Source organism: Microcaecilia unicolor, chromosome 1 (assembly GCF_901765095.1).
Source record: "Microcaecilia unicolor chromosome 1, aMicUni1.1, whole genome shotgun sequence".
Classification (NCBI taxonomy): Eukaryota; Metazoa; Chordata; class Amphibia; order Gymnophiona; family Siphonopidae; genus Microcaecilia; species Microcaecilia unicolor.
The window spans coordinates 616890752-616913526 of NC_044031.1; the positions used below are offsets into that span (position 1 = coordinate 616890752).

Below are 22775 nucleotides of genomic sequence, written 5' to 3' on the forward strand. Positions count from 1 at the left end.
GTCACAGTTTCAGACTGTCTAATTAGGTACCCCATCTAAAGCAGTGGTTCTCAATCCACTTCTCTGCATACACCCAGCCAGTGACGTTTTTAGGATATGCACAATGAATTTGCATGAGATAGACTTCAACACACTGCCTCCTTTGTATGTAAATCTATCTTATGCAAATTTGTAGATATCCTGAGAACTCAACTGACTGGGTTGAGAACCACTGGTCTAAAAGTAGACATGTAGATACATAAACAAGGGCCCTTGAAGATATGATAGATATCTGATTAATGTTAATAGCCATTTCCTTAGCGTCCCTCTGGACCGGCCCAGGATTGGACTGATCGGTTGTGCACTCCTTCCTACAGGTGGAGACTGAGAACTTCTGACTCTAGAAAGCCAATAAGAGCCCTGGCCATGTGACCCTAGATTCAGTAATCTCAGTCTCCAGCAGGTGGAAGGAGGTGAGCCCATAGTTTCTCTCTCTCTCTCTTTCTGTTTCCTTGCTGAAAAAAAATTTATAAGTGTTTCTCTTCTGTTCACCAAGGAACGGTAATTGGAGGCTTTGGTGGAGTTTTCCCAGCCTCAGGGGTGTTACACTTGGGGGTTCCCGGGTCCTTCCCCCTCTTCCTCACCTATCTCACGAGGTTTTCACAGGGAAGAGCTCTCCCTTCCGGCGGAAAGGTGCTGTAGCTTTAGGGAGAGGCAGCCACATTATAAAAAAAAAAAAAAAGCACAAGAGTTTCTCTTGTTTTTCCCTTGGCACTAAAGAGCAGGTCAGCGCTGTTAGTGCTTACAGTGGTGTGCTTTCCGTTCTCCCTGGTCTTTATTGTGCTAGAGAAGTTTGTTGGGGGGGGGGGGGGGGGAAGGGCGTCGGTGCTCCAGCGCGATGTCGGAAAAACTGAAGCGCTGTCTGTCAGTGGCGTGGCATCGGTGTGCTCAACGTTTGCAAATTCTGCATGGTAGTGGACTCAGCAGTGGCCCCCTCTCAGTGCCCCAACCAACCACTATTCAGTTGGCACCCGTGGTCCTGGCTCCCGAGTTGCCAGGACCCTCAGTGTTGGCGGGGAAATCCACCATCGTCGGCGCTGACTTCTGCTAGGACCGGGTGGCTCCAGTTTCTTCTCACACTTCCGGTCCTGCAGTACTCTCCATGGTGTTTTCTGGAGGGATGCAGGAGGGTGGATTTCCCCCTGAGGTTGTCCTCCAGATGTACCAGGCATTTTTATTAAAGAAGTCTGGTGTTGCAGGGTCTCTTGGGGCAGCTCCTGTGGGGGCTCATTCTTCTAGGCCTATAGCGTTGGCTAAGAGACCTAGGGTCACCTGGGCTCCAGAGGAGGACCTGGCTCGGATCTGGATTTGGAAATACCCTCCTTGGAGGAGGAGGAAGGCTTGGCAGAAGGGCTCTTAGAGGATCAGGTCCTCTCTGAGGCCGGCGCAGACCCCTTACCACAGGGTGAGGATCCCTCGCTTGTTTGCATCTTTCATAAGGATGATATTCAGGAACTCATTTCATAGTAACATAGTAAATGTCAGCAGATAAAGACCTGTACGGTCCATCCAGTCTGCCCAACAAGAGAAACTCATTTACATAGTATGTGATAACTTTATATGTATACCCGAGTTTGATTTGTCCTTGCCTTTCTCAGAGCAGAGACCGTAGAAGTCTACCCAGCACTGTTCTTGTACTAAGTTCTGAAGCTAACGTCTAAGCCCCTTAAAATTTACATTCCAGCCCATTCCTATCTATTCAGTCACAATCAGGGCATATACCGTAAAAGTCTGCCTAGCTCCCATTTTTTTTCCCAATTACTGGTGTCGCCACCCAATCTCTGCTAAGATTCTGCAGAACCTTTCCTTCTAAACAGGATTCCTTTGTGTTTATCCCACACAGGATTTCTTTGTGTTTATTTCCTTGGTGGCCTCCACTCTTCACTTTGAAGATGAGCAGCCCACGGTTCCAGAGATCTGTAAGGTGGACCTACCAGTTAAAGGCATCCGGTCCTCTGGGAGGACTTTTCCCATGCATCAGGATATTCGGGATATTATTCAGGCTCAGTGGAATGTGCCTGACTCTCCCTTTCATCTGGCCAGATCCATGGTCCGTCTTTACCCGGTCCCTGATGCTGACAGGTCCCTGCTTAAGGTGCCAGTGGTTGACACGGTTGTCTTGGTGAGCACCAAGCGTAATACGATACCAGTAGATTGTTTATCGTTTATTTATTTATTATACCGTTATTTATTGCATTTGCAAAAACAAAACGGTTTACACTTTATAAATTATATATATAAATCCACACTAACACATATATTGGAAATCCATTAATCAATAGTAAAGCACAGCAAACATAATAATTCATGCTAGAAAGGTGAGTAACAGTTACAATGCTCATTCATACTGCTATTGATCTATGCTACATATCAAAATGTAGTTTAATTAATCTAAAATTCCTTTTATATTATTTCCAAATGTATCATTGAAAAAATATGTTTTTAATTTTTTTCAAAAGTTGATAAATGATTCTTCTAATCTAATGTTTTTTGGAAGACAGTTCCAAAGTGTTGGAGCCAAATAAAAGAAAGCAGATACTCGCATAGATTCCCATCTTGCCCTCCTTAAGGGTGGAATAGTTAGTCTATTGTCTGTGAGTGATCGTAGCGTACGTGACGGCGTGTATGGTATGGTTAAATTAGCTAAATATGATGGTGTTGATGAATGTAAGTGATAAAAGGATTTTTTTACAACATCAGTGAATGATAATGTTGAATCAATAATGACACCAAGATACTTAAAAGATTTTACTTGTGGTGGTATGGCCCTCCGGGATGTTCAGGATTGTAGTTTGGATGCTCTGGTCAAGACCAGTTTCGATGTCTCTTCTTTGGCAGTACAAGTGGCCATTTGTGGCTCTTTGGTGGCCAGAGCCTGCTTCCGCTGGGCTGAAATAGTCTTGAACAGGACTTCGGATGATCTGTCTTCCATTGATGCAGAGGTAGCCAAGATTGAAATGGGGTCCACTTTTTTGGTGGATGCCTTGTATGATTTGCTGAGGGCTTCCTCTGAGTCCATGGCTTTGGGGGGGGGGGGGGCGGCTTGTCGCTCCCTTTGGTTGCGGGTTTGGTTGGCGGATGCCAAATCTAAGTTGAGTAAGTTTCCTTTCAGAGGCTCCTTTTTATTTGGTGAGGAATTGGACAAGTTGGTGCATAGTTTGGGTGATACCAAGGTCCCTCATCTACCAGAGGATAAGCCTCGGTCATCTGGTCGTGGCTTGCTGTTGGGACGAGGGTGGATACATGATTTTCATCGTTTTTGGTTCGGCTGTGGGACTCAGGCTCGGAGGTCTAGGTTTTTTCAAAGGACACAGTCCTTTCGGGGCTCCTGCCGTGGGGGTAGGATCCCCGGCACCTCTTTCCAGTCCCCTTCCTGTCCCTCTCAGTGAAGGAGGTGTGCGGGCCTCTCCTCTGATTCCCGTGGAAGCTCTGCTTTCACAGTTCCTTCAGGGGTGGGCCCGAATCACTACAGATCAGTGGGTGATGGAGGTTATTTGCGATGGGTACGCCTTAGAGTTTGCGTGACCTCTTTCAGATGCCTTTACTACTACTACTACTACTACTACTACTTATCATTTCTATAGCGCTACTAGACGTACGCAGCGCTATACACTTGAACATGAAGAGACAGTCCCTGCTCGACAGAGCTTACAATCTAATTAGGACAGACAAACAGGACAAACAAGAGATAAGAGAATATTAAAGTGAGGATGATAAAAGAAGGGTTCTGAACAAGTGAATAAGGGTTAGGAGTTAAAAGCAGCCTTTCTGAAGTATCACTGCTGGTCTCGCGTCAGGGCGGGTGTGGTCCGGGATACTCTAGTGAGACTTCTAGATCTTCAGGCTGTTTGCTCAGTTCCTTCCTCAGAGGTCATACAGGGACGTTACTCCATTTGCTTTGTGGTCCCAAAGAAGGAGGGTTCCTTTCGCCCAATTTTAGATCTCAAAGCAGTCAATCGGGCCCTCAGAGTCACCACTTTTCGGATGGAGACCCTCCGGTCGGTTATTGTCGCAGTCTGGTCAGGAGAGTTTCTGACTGCGTTAGACCTGACAGAGGCCTATTTGCACATTCCCATCCGCCTGTGTCACCAGAGGTTCCTTTGGTTTACGATTCTAGGTCAGCACTTCCAGTTTCGGGTGCTTCCTTTTGGTCTGGCCACAGCTCCTTGCACGTTCACCAAGATCATGGTAGTGGTTGCGGCAGCACTCAGAAAGGAAGGCATTTTGGTGCATCCATATCTGGACGACTGGTTAATTCGGGCCAAGTCATAACAGGAGAATTTGCAGATTACGACTCGGGTGGTCCAATTCTTGCAGTCCCTTGGTTGGGTGGTCAACTTTTCTCCAATATAGCATCGGCCAGATGCTTAAGACAAGATTCAATCTGCACAGACATCACATGAAAATAGCCGGTGCCAGTCAAGCCCCCACTCCTGTGGGCCAACATTTTACAAGACCAGATCACTGCACCAGTGATTTCACAGTAAGAATACTGAAAGGTAATTTTAAAACAATACAGGAACGTAAGACCTTTGAAATAAGAATGATTGAATATTTTGACACCCAACAAATAGGACTTAATAAGGATCTGGGGTTTCTAACCCATTATAAACCATGAAGCTGTATTTCTCTGTTTATTTCTCTGTTTATTACCCTCCTGTCACCTACCATCACCCATCCCGTTAGAATATCAATGAAATGCTTTGATGTCCCCATGCATACCCCCACCCTCCCACTCTGTCAGACTGTCAAAGTGATGCTTTGATGTTTCTCTTATATATACTATCTGCCAACACATTTGCTTATTTCCGATCTGACGAAGAAGGGCAACCTTCGAAAGCTAATCAAGAAATGTATTAAGTTATGTCCAATAAAAAAGGTATCATCTTATTTTCTTTTCCATGTTTTATTTTGTTTGATTTATATTGATAACCTTTAAGAGTGGACTAACACGGCTACCACACCTCTCTATTAGGAACTCAAAATTAAGTATTAAAGGTGACAGTGTCTTGCCATACAACTCAGGTTGAGTTGTGTTTGGCCAGGTGGGTCTTGGTCCCCCTATGGCTTTTCGAGCACGTTTTTGGCAGTTCTTTTGTGGCTGCTCCAGTTCCCAGTGGCACAGAAGGTATTCTTTCTCTCTTTCCTGCTTTGTTAGACATATACTGAATCTTGGGTCACATGGCCAGGGCTCTTATTGCTCTCTAGTCAGATGTTCTCAGTATCCACCTGGTGGAAGGAGTGCACAACCCATCAGTCCAATCCTGTGCCGGTCTGGAGGGACTAAAGGAAAGGAAATTAGCAGTAAGACCTAATTTCTCCTTAAATGTAGTTATAAACTGCCCATTATTCAGATAATACAGTCAATGTTTTGTTTAAATACTGGTTTCAAAAACACATCCAGGTATTCAGCACCAGTATTTGGATTGCAGCCAGCAATAAATATCTAGACAAAGTGATGAGTTCTCCTATACAGATAAATATCCAGTTAAAGTTGACAGCCTTTTAGCTGTCCTAATTTTATCTGTTTAAAGGATTAAAACCAGATAATTGGCAACTCTTTCTAAGCACTCTGTCCTGACACTATGCAGATCTTGAAAATTTTCTATTGAATATTCACACAGATTGATATTTAAAAAGTATAGTGATTAGGAATCTGCTGAAAGAAGATTTTTTTGGACATGCACAAACCTGATCCAAGCTAAGTGGCTGTCATAAAATAATTTTCATAGATAAAGTATTAGATGTTTGCATACTACTCATCTGCTTTGTGCTATGGTTAGGATGGGGAGTGTGCAATGATGTATATGTGGTGTTCATACATGATTTGAACTATCAGTTCACTGCTATACACCAAAAAATGAGCACAATCAAATATTATATATAAAAAGGTTTTTACAAATATGCACAATTTTTCTTAATGAAAGTGTGGTTTCTGTACTAGTTTTTCAACTATGCAGATACTGCCAAAGCAGTCTTCAAGCATATACATATACAGGGATATTCAGTGGCAGTATCCTGATAGTGCCACTGAATATCCTTGGATAGTTGCAGCTAAAAGAAATATTTGGATAACTATGGCAGTTATCTGAATATTTTCATTCTGAATGTCAGATACAAAGTGTTTATATTCTGTACAACCTTTTGAAAACACAGTCTTATTTTTTCAGATGCAATTTATAGTAGCACCAAATATATCCTTTGAATGAAAAATCAGAAATAAAACAATAAATTCAGAAAAAAAATTCTTTAATTTCCTTTCTCCCCCTTCTTGTAGGACCTCATCTCTCCGATGGAATTCTGGCACAAAGGAGCGAATGTTGATCAAAGTAACAGACCGTGAACCAAGCTTCCTAATTCATCAAGGAAATGGATTTACCCCTGACAACCAGCAAGGAACACATTCTCGGAGATCTTCAGGGGGACAGCAGTCTCCTATATTGCAGACTTTTGCAGTTGATACTGACAACTCTGTCTTCTTTCCTGAAAGAAAGTCATCACCATTCTTAAAAAGAGCAGAGCATGTCAGCAGCTGCTCCCCTTTACTTGGGCGGGGGGATTCTTTTTGCTCTGTCCAGTCACAACATAGAAAACATTCAAGTGAGTCTCAACCATCCTCTCCTCGTTATGCATATGAACCTCCACTGTATGAAGAGCCTCCTATGGAGTACCAGGCCCCTATCTATGATGAACCTCCTATGGAAATGCAATACGAAGCTGGTGGAAACTACAGAGCAGGATCCCCACAAAAGTCACCCATTCGTAAACTTCACAGTTTCCACCAGTCACCCAAACAAACCTCTAATTCTCCATATCAACAGCTAGTACTGACCAAACAGAAATGCCCTGACAGATTTATGAGCTTAGAATATAGTCCTGCTGGCAAAGAATATGTTAGGCAATTGGTTTACGTGGAACAGTCTGGCTCTAGCCCAAAGCTGAAAACAAGCCTCGGGCAAAAATACTCACCAAACACAATTGGAGGATCATATTCATTACAGTACAGTCCATCTCTGGTGCGAGACCAGCGTCTAGAGGTGAAATCAGGGGATTACAGTAGTATGGAGGGGAGTGATGTTCAACACAGCCAGGGGCTCCGTCAGCCTTTCCATGGAGAAGACTCTATGTCCTGGTCCAGTCAACAGGATACAATGTCATCTACAGGTTATTCACCTGGCACAAGGAAAAGGAAAAGTAGGAAGCCTTCACTTTCCATGGACCCAAATACCACATCATCTGAAGGTTCTGGAGAACAGGATACTCTCAGTGAAGAGAGGTCATTACCTACACCTAACCGACCTCAGATGAGTAGAACAGACAGTAGATCAACAGAGAATGAAGTGCTCCGTGGTTTCCCTGAAACTTTCCAGGCCCACGCAAGGCTAGCTTGGGAAGCACAGCAGGCACACTACAATATGAAACAGAGAAGTAGCTGGGATTCACAGAAGGATGGATCTGGCTATGAAAGTGATGGGGCCTTGCCTTTACCAATGCCTGGTCCAGTTGTGCGGGCATTCAGTGAAGATGAAGCCATAGCACAGCAGGAAAACAAACATTGGAAAAGGAACACTTTTGATAAACTTGGATTTCCTCAGATACTCCTGGAAAAAAGTGTTTCTGTCCAGACAAACCTAGCTTCTCCAGAACCATGCCTACATCCTTCTCAGGTAATAAGCTTAGAATTTGTAGATAATGTGGACTATAAATAAATTAATAATAATATTAACGTTAGGTGCTGCTAATTCAACCTCTTATTTGATCATATGTGCTTCTTCATTGAACTTCATAAATTTCCATTGTTAGGCACATGAAAAGCAATTTTCAAAATCCATTTACCCAGGTAAATTCACTGTCTGAAAAGTGTCCACACTTTTCCCAAGTAAAAGTACATGTAGAGATGAACAGCATTTGTGCTTTTACCCATGGGGAAAAGAAGGCAGTCATGGGTGGCAGCTTTGATTTTCAAGTCCTTCTTTTTCTTATAAAAAGTACGTAAGGACATAAGAACAGAATAAGCAGGTGCAGACGAACCCTGTGGGTATAATTTTCCTGGGCAGTTTTCACAGGGAAATTCCATCCCTTTGAGGACTGAAACCATCTGTGGTTTAAAGTACCCTCATACTTTGCCACCTGCATACAGAGTTTTGAAAATTGGTCCCATAATCAGGTGTTAAAAATGAAAATAAAGTGAAAACATTTTCTTTTAGCATTTTCCTATGTACATTGTTCTACTTTCGTCTTCATCTTCTCTTACTACTTTCTATGTTACCTTTTTTTTTCTTGTGATTCTCTGTTTTTCCTAACTCTCTCTTCTCCGTCCATATCATTTTTCCTCATCTCTTTAATCTTTCAGCCATAACCTCTTCACACTTATTGTTTTGCATCTACTATTATATAGCTTATCATTTTTATATTGTATACATAGCACTGTACAAAACACATACCTCTTCATTATCCCTTCTCTTCTATCCCCACTGCATTCCTCTTCTATCCCCTTTTTATTCCCATCACCAGTCAGTTTTCTCCCCTTTTCCTTTACTGCCTCCCAGCCATTTGTTTCTCTCATGCTCACCCCGACTCTGTGTTCTATTTTCATACTCCCTCTTTGTATCCTATTTCATTTCTTTTCTCCTCCCTTGCCTGTTTACTTTTTCACTCCCATACTTCTTAAATCATTTCCTCCATATGTTCCGACTTCTCCTTTGCTCCTGTGACCCTTTTCTGCTTCTTCTTTCTCTCCTTTGTTTCCAGAAGATGTGCTCAAGGCAGTTCACGTAACTGGAATTAAAAAAAAAATTTTGGATAGGTTCTTGCAAGTACTGCACCGCTTTGGAAACAGCGGAGGTGGCTGTTCCAGCGGTTCTTTCTGCTACAGCTGAGCTGGTTGATCCTTCGGATGCGTCTTCGGTCCGGTCTCTGCGCTGCTGTAATTCGTGTCGTGCTCCCGTTTTGGCGGGAACAGCGACCATTTTGTCAGCGCCAACTTCTTTGGAGGGCCGGCCTTCCTTTTCTTTAGTTCAACCGGCTGGGCAGTCTGCTGCAGTGCTTCCCTCTTCAGGAGGTCTTCAGGAGGGAGGTTTCCCTCCAGAATTTGTTATTCAAATGTACCAGGCTTTTCTCTTAAAGCAGGCTGGTTCCCCTTTGGTACCTTCTGTTTCTTCGGGTGATACTGTGCCCAGACAAATGTATTCCTGCTAAGAGAGTTAAAGAATCTGGGGGTCTCGGGAAAGATCAGGCTTCAGATCAAGATTGGGAAATGTCCGCTTTGGAAGAAATGGATATTTTGGATGAGTCACAGTTGGAGGACTCTGGTTCCGCTGAGGCAGGGGCGGATTCCTCTTTCCCAGGTGAAGATCCGTCGGTGGTTCGTATTTTTCACAAGGAGGATCTTCAGGAAATCATTTCCTTGGTGACTGACACTTTGCATTTTGAAGAAGATCAATCCGCAGTTCCTGAGGTGTGCAAGGTTGATTTACTAGTTAAAGGAATTAGACATCCTGGGATAACTTTTCCTATGCATCAGGACATTAGGGATATCATCCAGGCTCAGTGGGATTTCCCAGATTCTCCCTTTAGGCTAGCAAGGTCCATGGTGCGACTTTATCCAGTCCCTGATGTTGATAAATCTCTTCTGAAGCGTACTATTCCCCAGCCATGGCTGACCCCTTGCATCCGTTACCTTCGCTCCTGCGCCCGATCTGCTGAACGCCTCTGGAGGAAATCCCGCACCCATTCAGATTTCCTTCACTACAAATTCATGCTATCCTCCTTCCACTCCTCCCTATTCCTTGCCAAACAGGATTATTACACCCAATTGACCAATTCTCTCAGCTCCAACCCCCACCGTCTCTTCCCCACCCTTAACTCTCTCCTTAAAGTGCCCTCCGCTCCCACCCACCCCTCGCTCTCTCCTCAATCACTGGCCGATTACTTCCGCGACAAGGTGCAAAAGATCAACCTTGAGTTCACTACCAAGCCATCTCCTCCTCTTCACCCTTCAACCCTCTCCCTCAACCAATCAACCCAGGCCTCCTTCTCCTCCTTTCCCGACATCACCGAGGAGGAAACCGCTCACCTTCTTTCCTCCTCGAAATGCACCACCTGCTCTTCTGATCCCATCCCCCACCAACCTACTTAACATCATCTCTCATACTGTCACCCCCGCCATCTGTCATATCCTCAACCTCTCTCTCTCCACTGCAACTGTCCCTGACACCTTCAAGCACGCCTTAGTCACACCTCTCCTCAAAAAACCATCACTTGACCCTACCTGTCCCTCCAACCATCTCCCTCCTACCCTTCCTCTCCAAAATACTTGAGCGCGCCGTTCACAGCCGCTGCCTTGATTTTCTCTCCTCTCATGCTATCCTCGATCCACTTCAATCCGGTTTTCGCCCTCTACACTCGACAGAAACAGCACTCTCTAAAGTCTGTAATGACCTGTTCCTTGCCAAATCCAGAAGCCACTACTCCATCCTCATCCTCCTCGATCTATCCGCCGCTTTTGACACTGTCAATCATGATTTACTTCTTGCCACACTGTCCTCATTTGGGTTCCAGGTGTCTGTCCTCTCCTGGTTCTCCTCCTATCTCTCCCACCGCACCTTCAGAGTTCACTCTCATGGATCCTCCTCCACCCCCATCCCGCTATCTGTTGGTGTTCCCCAGGGATCTGTCCTTGGACCTCTTCTCTTCTCAATCTACACCTCTTCCCTGGGCTCCCTGATCTCATCTCATGGTTTCCAGTATCATCTCTATGCTGATGACACCCAGCTGTATCTCTCCACACCAGACATCACCGCGGAGACCCAGGCAAAGATATCAGCCTGCTTATCCGACATTGCTGCCTGGATGTCCAACCGCCATCTGAAACTGAACATGTCCAAGACCGAGCTCATCGTCTTTCCACCAAAACCCACTTCTCCTCTTCCTTCGCTTTCTATCTCAGTTGATAACACCCTCATCCTCCCCGTCTCATCTGCCCGCAACCTCGGAGTCATCTTTGACTCCTCCCTCTCCTTCTCTGCACATATCCAGCAGATAGCTAAGACCTGTCGCTTCTTCTTCTTTAACATCAGCAAAATTTGCCCTTTCCTCTCTGAACACACCACCCAAACTCTCTTCCACGCTCTCATTACCTCTCGCCTTGACTACTGCAACTTACTCCTCACCGGCCTCCCACTTAGCCACCTATCCCCCCTTCAATCTGTTCAGAACTCTGCTGCACGTCTTATATTCCGCCAGAACCGATATACTCATATCACCCCTCTCCTCAGGTCACTTCACTGGCTTCTGATCAGATACCGCATTCAGTTCAAGCTTCTCCTTCTTACCTACAAATGCACTCAGTCTGATGCTCCTCACTACCTCTCCACCCTCATCTCCCCTTACGTTCCCGCCCGAAACCTCCGTTCACAGGACAAATCCCTCCTCTCATTACCCTTCTCCACCACCGCCAACTCCAGGCTCCGCTCATTCTGCCTCGCCTCACCCTATGCTTGGAACAACCTTCCCGAGCCCTTACGCCAAGCCCCCTCCTTGCCCATCTTCAAGTCTTTGCTTAAAGCCCACATCTTCAATGCTGCGTTCGGCACCTAACTCTTTCAGGAAATCCAGACTGCCCCAATTTGACTGCCCCTATCAGACTGACTGTTCACGTGTCCTTTAGATTGTAAGCTCTTTGAGCAGGGACTGTCCTATGTTAAATTGTACAGCGCTGCGTAACCCTAGTAGCGCTTTAGAAATGTTAAGTAGTAGTAGTAGTAGTGAAGGTGCCTGTGGTGGATGCAGTAGTATTTGCGGTCACTAAGCGCAATACAGTTCCAGTAGATGGTGGTACTGCACTTCGAGATGTTCAGGATCGTAGGGTAGAGGTCTTCTTAAAGAGCAGTTTTGACGTCTCCTCTCTGGCTGTTCAGGTGGCTATTTGTGGCTCTTTGGTAGCTAGAGCTTGCTTTTGGTGGGCCAAGCGAGTTTTGGATAGGTCTTCCGATGATTTGTTTTCAATTGACACAGAAGTGGCTAAGATTGAGACAGGCTCTGCCTTTTTACCAGATGCCTTATATGACTTGTTGAGGGCGTCATCGAAATCCATGGCCCTTACCGTGGCAGCTCGTCGCTCTCTGTGGCTGAGGGGTTGGTCTGCGGATGCGGCTTCTAAGTCTAAATTAAGTAAGTTCCCTTTTCGGGGTTCCTTTTTGCTGGGGCCCGAGTTATACAAACTGGTCAATAGTTGGGAAGACACCAAGGTGCCTCGCCTACCAGAAGATCATCCTAGAGCTCCTCAGCGCTATTCTGGTTTTAGCCACGGTCAAGGATGGGATTTCTATCGTTTTCGGTCAGTCAGAGGCGTTCAGCCACAGCAGTCTCGTCTCTTTCAGAGGAACCGGTCGTTTCGTGGGTTCTGTTGACTCCGGCTCTTCTTTTCAATCCGCTGCCCGTCCAGCCCTATGAAGGTGCGAGGGCCTCTCCTCTGGTTCCGGTGGGAGCTCGTTTAGCTCTGTTATTTCAGAGGTGGGCCCAAATTACCTCAGATCAGTGGGTTTTGGAGGTTATTCGAGACGGGTACGCCTTAGAATTTGCTCGTCCTCTCTCTGATGCCTTTCTAGAGTCTCCCTGCCGATCTCGTCTAAAGGCGGGCGCGATTCGGGACACTCTGTTAAGACTTCTGCTGCAGGTGGTTTGTCCTATTCCTCCATCAGAAGTCAGACACGGTCGTTAGTCCATTTATTTTGTAGTTCCAAAGAAGGAAGGTTCCTTTCGGCCAATCGTAGATCTGAAGGCAGTCAATCGGGCGCTCCGGGTTCCCAGTTTTCGGATGGAAACTCTGCGCTCGGGGATAGTGGCAGTCGGATGGGAGAGTTTCTGACGGCTCTGGATTTGACGGAGGCCTATCTGCATATTCCAATTCGGCAGGGGCATCAGCGCTTCCTTTGTTTTGCAGTCCTTGGACAGCATTTTCAGTTTCGGGCGCTTCCCTTCGGTTTAGCCACGGCTCCGCGTACATTCACTAAGGTCATGGTAGTAGTCGCAGCGGCACTCAGACGGGAAGGCATTTTGTTTCATCCGTATCTGAACGACTGGTTGATTCGGGCAAAGTCATACCACGAGAGCCTTCAAGTCAGAAATCGAGTGGTTCAGTTTCTGCAGTCTATTGGATGGGTGGTCAACTCAGCTAAAAGTTGGTTAGTGCCGTCTCAAACCCTGGAGTACTTGGGGGTTTTGTTCGACACGGCACAGGGTTGCATATTTCTGCCTCAGGTGAGGATTCTGAAGATCCAATCTCAGGTTCAGGCCTTGTTGCGCAGGCAGGTTCCTTGTGCTCGGGATTATTTGCAGGTATTGGGCTCCATGGCAGCAATGATAGAGGCGGTGCCTTGGGCCAGGGCGCACATCAGGTGTCTTCAGGCGTCTCTCCTGTCCCGGTGGTTTCCTCAGAAGGACTACTTGCACGTTAGGTTGCATTTGCAGATGCCGGAGCGCAGCAGCTTATTTTGGTGGTTGAGGATGTCCAATCTGACCAAGGGCATGCCATTGGATCCGCCCAGCTGGACAGTGATAACTACGGATGCCAGCCTCAAGGGCTGGGGTGCACACTGCCTTGGACAGTTTGCTCAAGGTCTGTGGTGTCCTTCGGAGACGTCCTTATCGATCAACCTCCTGGAAACCAGGGTGATCAGTCTAGCTCTGGAGGCATTTTCTTCCCTAGTAAAAGGCACGTCGGTTCGCATTCTTTCAGGCAATGCAACAGCATATGTCAACTGGCAGGGATGAACAAGGAGTAAGCTGTTACATCTGGAGTCATCGAGACTCATGTCATGGGCGGAAACTCATTTAATCGCGCTCTCAGCCTCGCACAAAGCAGGAAGGAAAACGTGCAAGCAGATTTTCTCAGTCGGCACATCCTAGATCCCGGAGAGTGGGCTTTCGGATCGCTGGCCTTTCAAATGATAGTAGATCAGTGGGGGTGGCCAGTCAGGGATCTCTTAGCCACTCATGTCATCGCCAAGGTAAGTAATTTCTTCAGTCGCAGAAAAGATCCTTGAGCGGGTGGGGTGGATGCTCTTCTTCAGCTGTGGCCTCTGGCTCTGCTATATGCGTTTCCTCTGTGGCCTCTCCTGGGAAGACTTCTCCAGCGCATCGAGGCGCACGAGGGAAAGGTGATACTGGTAGTTCCAGATTGGCCTCGCCAGCCATGGTACGCAGATCTGGTGCGCCTTCTAGCTGCTCCTCCACTCCGGCTGTTGGACCATCCCGGTCTGCTCGTTCAGGGGTCGATTGTTCATCCAGATCCATCTTGATTTTGTCTTACGGCCTGGCTCTTGAGAGGGCACGGTTAACGAAGAGGGGTTACTCTTCGAAAGTCATCTCTACCATGCTTCGTTCTCGTCGCCGTTCGACGTCTCTGAATTATGTCCGAATTTGGCGGATTTTTGAGGCCTGGTGTGCTGATCGAGACATTTGTGTTTTACAAGCCGCGGTGCCGGAGATGTTGGATTTTTTGCAGCATGGCTTTGATAAGGGCTTGGCTCTTGCTTCCCTTAAGGTTCAAGACATGGCTATATCGTGTTTTCGGGGTCGCGTTCAGGGCAAGTCCTTAGCGAGTCTTTCGGATGTGTCTCGTTTTTTGAAAGGGGTAGGTCTACTGCGGCCTCCTCCGAGAGTTATGTTTCCGGCTTGGGATCTTAATTTGGTCTTGTCAGTTCTTACTAGGCCTCCCTTTGAACCTTTAGAGGCTTGTTCTCTTAAGGATTTATCGCTCAAGACAGTGTTTTTAGTTGCTATTGCCTCAGCCAGATGGATGTCGGAGTTACAGGCTCTTTCTTGTAGGTCGCCGTTTTTGGAGTTTTCTAAGGAGCGTGTGGTGTTGCATCCGGTTCGTTCGTTCCTTCCTAAAGTGGTCTCCCATTTTCATGTCTCTCAGTCTGTGGTTTTGCCAGTCTTAGGTTCTTTCTTGGGTTCCAAAGAACAGCGCAGACTGCGATCTCTTGATGTCAGAAGGGTTGCTAGACACTATCTGAAAGTTTCGGAAGAGTTCAGGTGTTCAGATCGTCTGTTTCTCCTTATCGGGGGATCCCGTAAGGGTCTAGCGGCTTCTAAGCCAACTCTGTCTAGGTGGTTGAGGGAAATGATAGAGTCTGCTTACCTTCTTTCAGGCAAACAAGTTCCGCAAGGGATCAAGGCTCATTCTACTAGGGGACAAGCGGCTTCTTGGGCAGAACATTTCTTGGTTCTTCCTTTGGACATTTGTAAGGCAGCAACATGGTCTTCTTTGCATTTGTTCCCGAAGCATTATGGATTGGATGTGCAGTGCTGTCAAGAAGCGGTTTTCAAGGCAAGGGTTCTCACGGCAGTATTGCTGGGGTCCCTCCCTTAAGATTACTGCTTTGTTACTTCCCACCAGTGAGTTCCTGGACCGGTCTGGAGGGACGCTAATGAAGGAGAAATTAGATCTTACCTGCTAATTTGCTTTCCTTTAGTTCCTCCAGACTGGTCCAGACCCCGCCCAGGCTCGTGTAAATAATATGAAAGAGTGTGTTCTGGTTGTTGGATACGAGTTTGGTTCATGTTTAGAGCTGTTTCGTGGTTTGCGATTCTGTAAAACTTAAAAAAAAAAAAAAAAAAAAGGCGTACATAAACCATTGGGTTGGTTCCTACACATGTTGTCAAAGTGCCGCTAAAGAGCGAGCTGTACTTTGTCCAATTTATTCTTTGGCTGACCGCCACGGGGTTGTCACTGTCTTGCCTTTACATGGAATGGCTGCTTACATAACTGGTGGCACAGAGGGGGTTTCTTTCTCTCTTTATTCTTCTCCTTATTTGTTACTTTTTACTGAATCTTAGGCTAGTTGGCCAGGGCTATTATTGGCTCTCTAGATTCAGAGTTCTCAGTCTCCACCTGCTGGAAGGAGTGCACAACCCACTAGTCAGTTCCTGGACTGGTCCGGAGAGACTAAAGGAAAGCAAATTAGCAGGTAAGATCTAATTTTTCCTTAGCCATGTAAGTTTTGGAAACTCCCACTTTTCTGTAGGTATGAACAATAAAGAATGGATCTATTCCTTGGGATTTTGCCAGATACTTGTGACCTGGATTGACCACTATGTATGACATGATAGACTTAACAAAACCTTTGGTCTGCTCCACTGTGGCACATCTTAAGTTCTTATAATATACCAGCAGGGTGACAAATGTTGCGAATTTCCACAGTTTGTAGAGCTTTCTAGTAAGGAAATCATGCATGTGTGGGACTTTCCACACTGGCACTGCCATGCAAGGCTACCTCAGTTAGTATTTTTTCTGCAAAGCCCAAAATGCTAATTTTTGTCTTCCTGTTTTAGTTTTGTAAAAAGTAAAGACAAATTAAAAAAAAAAGTCACATTGGGTTGCCTTAGATTCTTGCCTTTCCTTTTAGAATGTCCTTAGATTTTCTTTGGTCGTTTTTCTTTAATTTTTAGTGTGGCTGCAACCTGCACTGATGTCTGTGCAACTGGGGTTTTGAACATTGTTGTCTGATTTTGCATTGGCTGTTTTTCTCCTGAGACTCATAAGCAGAACCCCTGCAGCTTCAGGATGTGCAGGAAATGCACAGAATATCAATCAACCAATACACACAGCTGATGCCTGGAATGTCTTATGCCTGAGTATGCTATCTTCAGCTGTGTCAGGTATGAAATGATGATGTCTAGGACTTTTCATTGCAATCAAGAGCAAATAATTGAGTTCTTCAGTCAAAATAAGTCCAAGCCCAGTGCATTGGCATCAGAGGTATCAACCTTTAAAGAGCCAGGAGCTGCACCAGATGCTGGGGATCCCACTCAAAGTTGAGCATCAATATAAGCCTCTGGGACCGCCCATCACCACCCATCCAAAAAAGACGAAGGATTCTGTTGCTTTGGTACTGACACTGAGCATCAAGTGAAGGCAAATTAGCATCAGCCTCAGTCCTCATATCATAATACTAGGAGCAGGGAGATCATGACATCTGCTATCCTAAAGTACCCTTGCAGAGGACTGCTCATCCTTAACTATATCTGGGGGAGTGCTGCAGTCTCCAAGGGACCAGCCCGGAATGCAGTAACTCAAATTTTTATCAAAACTAAGCTAATTCACCAGATGTCCTGTATTCACTGTTTTATTTCTTAATACGGAAGCCTTTTAACATTTGGATGCATTTTCTAGCTTTTAAGTCCATAACACAGTATCTTTTGATAAATGGGAGATACAGTGGTGGAAATAAGTATTTGATCCCTTGCTGATTTTGTAAGTTTGCCCACTGACAAAGACATGAGCAGCCCATAATTGAAGGGTAGGTTATTGGTAACAGTGAGAGATAGCACATCACAAATTAAATCCGGAAAATCACATTGTGGAAAGTATATGAATTTATTTGCATTCTGCAGAGGGAAATAAGTATTTGATCCCCCACCAACCAGTAAGAGATCTGGCCCCTACAGACCAGGTAGATGCTCCAAATCAACTCGTTACCTGCATGACAGACAGCTGTCGGCAATGGTCACCTGTATGAAAGACACCTGTCCACAGACTCAGTGAATCAGTCAGACTCTAACCTCTACAAAATGGCCAAGGGCAAGGAGCTGTCTAAGGATGTCAGGGACAAGATCATACACCTGCACAAGGCTGGAATGGGCTACAAAACCATCAGTAAGACGCTGGGCGAGAAGGAGACAACTGTTGGTGCCATAGTAAGAAAATGGAAGAAGTACAAAATGACTGTCAATCGACAAAGATCTGGGGCTCCACGCAAAATCTCACCTCGTGGGGTATCCTTGATCATGAGGAAGGTTAGAAATCAGCCTACAACTACAAGGGGGGATCTTGTCAATGATCTCAAGGCAGCTGGGACCACTGTCACCACGAAAACCATTGGTAACACATTACGACATAACGGATTGCAATCCTGCAGTGCCCGCAAGGTCCCCCTGCTCCGGAAGGCACATGTGACGGCCCGTCTGAAGTTTGCCAGTGAACACCTGGATGATGCCGAGAGTGATTGGGAGAAGGTGCTGTGGTCAGATGAGACAAAAATTGAGCTCTTTGGCATGCACTCAACTCGCCGTGTTTGGAGGAAGAGAAATGCTGCCTATGACCCAAAGAACACCGTCCCCACTGTCAAGCATGGAGGTGGAAATGTTATGTTTTGGGGGTGTTTCTCTGCTAAGGGCACAGGACTACTTCACCGCATCAATGGGAGAATGGATGGGGCCATGTACCGTACAATTCTGAGTGACTACCTCCTTCCCTCCGCCAGGGCCTTAAAAATGGGTCGTGGCTGGGTCTTCCAGCACGACAATGACCCAAAACATACAGCCAAGGCAACAAAGGAGTGGCTCAGGAAGAAGCACATTAGGGTCATGGAGTGGCCTAGCCAGTCACCAGACCTTAATCCCATTGAAAACTTATGGAGGGAGCTGAAGCTGCGAGTTGCCAAGCGACAGCCCAGAACTCTTAATGATTTAGAGATGATCTGCAAAGAGGAGTGGACCAAAATTCCTCCTGACATGTGTGCAAACCTCATCATCAACTACAGAAGACGTCTGACCGCTGTGCTTGCCAACAAGGGTTTTGCCACCAAGTATTAGGTCTTGTTTGCCAGAGGGATTAAATACTTATTTCCCTCTGCAGAATGCAAATAAATTCATATACTTTCCACAATGTGATTTTCCGGATTTAATTTGTGATGTGCTATCTCTCACTGTTACCAATAACCTACCCTTCAATTATGGGCTGCTCATGTCTTTGTCAGTGGGCAAACTTGCAAAATCAGCAAGGGATCAAATACTTATTTCCACCACTGTATGTTAAGCCAGAACACAGTATTATATTAATTTTGGTCAAGATTTGTATCATAGGGATTTATTCAAATCATTTTTCTGGACTTTTCTAATAATTATATTCTCAACAGTTACTGCGTTTTGGCTTTTCAGGGCAGTATTGTGATCAGCAGTTTAGACGGAGTTGTTGAACAGCCTTGAAGGAGGAGGATCCAGAAGCAGCTGATCTGCCATCTGGACTTGATTTGTATATTGGCACCAACTGCATCGACATAGGTGCAAAGGTTCAACCAGTCCTGGATAGTTTGTTGATACCTGGGACCATGGCATCAGGACCAACCACTCTAATGTCCATCTGAAGTTCCCTGAAGCCTAGACCTCAACAGACAAAAAAAAAAAAGAATCCTCACAGAGGCGTTTTCTGTTAGCCTGGAATTGCCAGGACCTGTGCTGGGCAAGAGCATGGATGGAGAGGTTAAGCCCAGTGCAGAGTCAAGAAAGGAGGAAATCAGGAGTGGAGCAGGAATCAAGTGTGAGACAGGAACCAAGGGTAGAGCAGTTTGCTTGTAAAGGTGCAAGGAGATGGCCAGAACCTCAGCCCAGCTGAGAGGAAAAGCCGTAACACTCAGAATAAGGGGGAGAAACTCGGAAAATAAATGGGCATGACTTGGGGAAATGGTGAAAAATCTTGATGGAATTACAGTAGATTAAGGAAGGGATCAGCCTCTAGAACAGCTGCTGATCACAAAGGAATACTAGGAAGATGGCTCTCACAGACAGCCTGCAGGGGCAGAGAGGGGAGGGCTGGTCCTAGTTCAGAGCTAACAGCCAATAGGGAAAGCTCACAAGGAATCAATCACAAGATACTACAAACTATAGGAAATACTGTTCTAATACACAGTTCTATCTATATCGCAGTCAATGCAATTGAATACAGATAATACTTATATTCATTAGCAAGTACCATACAGTTGTTGAAGTAATTAAATATACATAACAATATACCCTACCTCCATGAACATGAAGACAGAACAATATTCATGAGAGAGATTTGCATGCAGATCTCTCTCATGAATGTTCATTGTGGATATCCTGAAAACCTGACTGGCGGGGGAGCCCCTCCCCAGGGCAGGTTTGGGAACCACTGCATTAAAGTAATATACTTTTATTTGTATTCACAATATTAGCTATGTATCTATTTAGAAGCATGTCTGTTGTTTTACCTGTATGTTGTATTACAAGCAGAATATTTAGTTTTGTTTGGATGGGCAACATAATAAATTCTGAATTTATGAGGTACATTTGCAAAAAAAGATTAAGATACCTAATCCCAGTTAGGTATCTACCTCACAGGATATGAAAAGGGTTACTGTGTAGTTTCATTTTATGGTATACTCAACTACATTTAGAGTACGTATTTCCAGGTGCTGATGTGGGTTGACGGCACAAACTACGTCAGTGTTATAGAACTTTCAAATCAGCATACATATTACTCATTCACACAAATAGCAGAGGTAAAGTACACAGTCGAGTTTTTGAAAATTAAAAGCATGTAGCTCCAGATATGTCTGCAAAGTGTACAACTATGTGTTACTAGTGTACAACTTAATGAAAATTGACCCATAGTGTTTCTACCATGCCTATTTGCAACTAAAAAATTAAGTAGTATAAATCAGGCAGTTATGATACATGGGTGCTAATATTTACATACCTCTTATGCATGTAAATACTTAGAATAATGGCATTTACATGTGTGTGTGTCCACATACAGGTATAAATGCCAAAATTATGCCTAAGCATTACTCTGTAAATACCTGTACAACTGTTATAGCACATAATTGCAAATGAGCTTGGGCGGGGTTTGAATTTGCACATGTAACTTAGAACCCTATAGGTTATGTGGGTATCTGCAGCACTTAGGCAGAGTATTTATGCCATAAGTGTTAGCACCTAAGTGTTAATTGTGTATGCACCCAGTTGGGCTGTTATTAAAAAAAAATAATGTTATATTCCCTTCATCACCTATAAAATAGGTTTGGAGTAGATTACAATTCGAAATAAAACTAGTCTACAAAACTGGGAGCTCACAATATAATAGTTGGATTAATATAAAGAAAAACATGGCATCAACAATTAATTAGAAAGCACACATTTTCTGAACAAATTCGTCTTTAAAAGTTTACAAAAGGATAAGTAATGTAATTGAGATTTCACTAGAGTTGGCAAAAAATTCCAAGTTTGAGAGGCTTTATATGAGAATAGAGCCGTAAAATATTTCTTAAAATGTGAGCCCTTATAAGAAGGGAATGATAAATTTGGATTATCTTGCGTTCCAAACCTGGCAGTTAAGATATTCAACATAGGATACATATAGCTAGGGACCACTCCTTGTAGTATCTTATGGACAAAATAGCAAAGCTTAAATAGAACACTTGCCTCCAATGGCAACCAGTGGAGTTTTTCATAAGATGGAGATACATCTTAACCAATACATTTAGGAATCTTCAGGCTATTGACCCTTCTACTCTGTCCTCCAATGTTTCAAATCTCTTCTCTACCACTATGTTATCCAAGTCTGTCAATGAGGCTGTCTCTTCCTATAATACTAGTCTCTCCTCTGCTCAGGATACTCTCGCTCCTCCCATTCCCCGTTCTGTAAAACATACCAAACCCCAGTCTTGGCTGACCTCTAGAATCCGCTACCTATGTTCCTGTGCCTGCTCTGTCGAACGCCTTTGGCTGAAATCCCGTGCCCATGCTGACTTCATACATTTCAAAAATCTTGTTCTCCGAGGACAAGCAGGCTGCTTGTTCTCACTGATGGGTGACGTCCATGGCAGCCCCTCCAATCGGAACACTTTCTAGCAAAGTTCTTTGCTAGTCCTCGCGCGCCGATGCGCACCGCGCATGCGCGGCCGTCTTCCTGCCCGAACCGGCTCGTGCCGGCCAGTCTTCTTTTGTCCGCGCTCGGTACGGTCGTGTTTCGCCGTTCGCGCCCCAAAGTTGACCTCGCGCGTCGTTTATTGACCGTTCTACAAAAAAAAAAAAAAAAAAAGGTGTCGGAAGGAGACCTTTATGGTTTTCTCCCTTCCCATACTTCTAGTTTTGCCCCGGTAAGTTTTCTTTCGTCGTCGGGGTAGGCCCTATTTAGGCCTCGGTCGAAGTTTTTCTTCCCCCTATTTTTGTGGTGCCATTTTCGCCATTTCGAGTTTTGATCTCGCCGGCGCGATTTTTCCGCCCATGACATCGAAGTCTTCCAGCGGCTTCAAGAAGTGCACCCAGTGCGCCTGGGTAATCTCGCTCACTGACAGGCACGCATCGTGTCTTCAGTGTCTGGGGGCTGGGCACCGCCCTCAGGCCTGTAGTCTGTTCTCTTTTGCAAAAGCGGACTCAGGTAGCGAGATTAGCCCAGTGGAACGTTTTGTTCTCGGGCTCTTCGTCGGCATCGGCACCGGGAGTATCGACTGCTTCGACGTCGTCGGCGCCCGGACTTTCATCCTCGCCCCCGATTGCATCGAGTGCATAGAGGCATCGGCCCTCTGCATCGGGGCGACATCGGAGGGCTGCGTCGGCGTCGGTGGTATCGAGACCTCCTCGTCTGCTGATGTCGTCGGACGGTGGTGCTTCGTCTGGAGTGCAGGTGAGGGCTGTCCATTCCCACTGCTGGTGGCGGTGAGCCTTCGGGTGGTCTCCCCCTACCCTGAGGGCTCCTGCGGTACAGCCCCCCCGAGACCGACCTTCTTCGGCCTCGGCCCCGAGGAAGAGACGGCTGGATTCTACGTCCTCCTCGTCGGTGCCGGAAGCTCCGCTGACGTGCTTCGTTCCAAAAAATCGAAGAAGCATCGTCACCGGTCCCCTTCCCTTGTCGGCACCGAGAGCTCTGGGTTGCCGAGGGAGTCGGCACCCAGTAAGCATCGGCACCGAGAGGACCGCTCGCCCTCTGT

The 22775-nt window shown here is 45.7% G+C and overlaps 1 protein-coding gene across 1 annotated transcript in view; it reads left to right on the forward strand.

Moving 5' to 3' along the window:
• Positions 1-8817, forward strand: part of LOC115460235 (rho GTPase-activating protein 39-like) — a 58283-nt gene extending 49466 nt beyond the window's left edge. Inside the window, exons 2-3 of the mRNA XM_030190052.1 lie at positions 6317-7706; positions 8791-8817. Coding sequence (XP_030045912.1) covers positions 6317-7706; positions 8791-8817 — 1417 coding nt within the window. The remainder of the gene's footprint in view (positions 1-6316; positions 7707-8790) is intronic.
• Positions 8818-22775: the final 13958 nt, after the last annotated feature.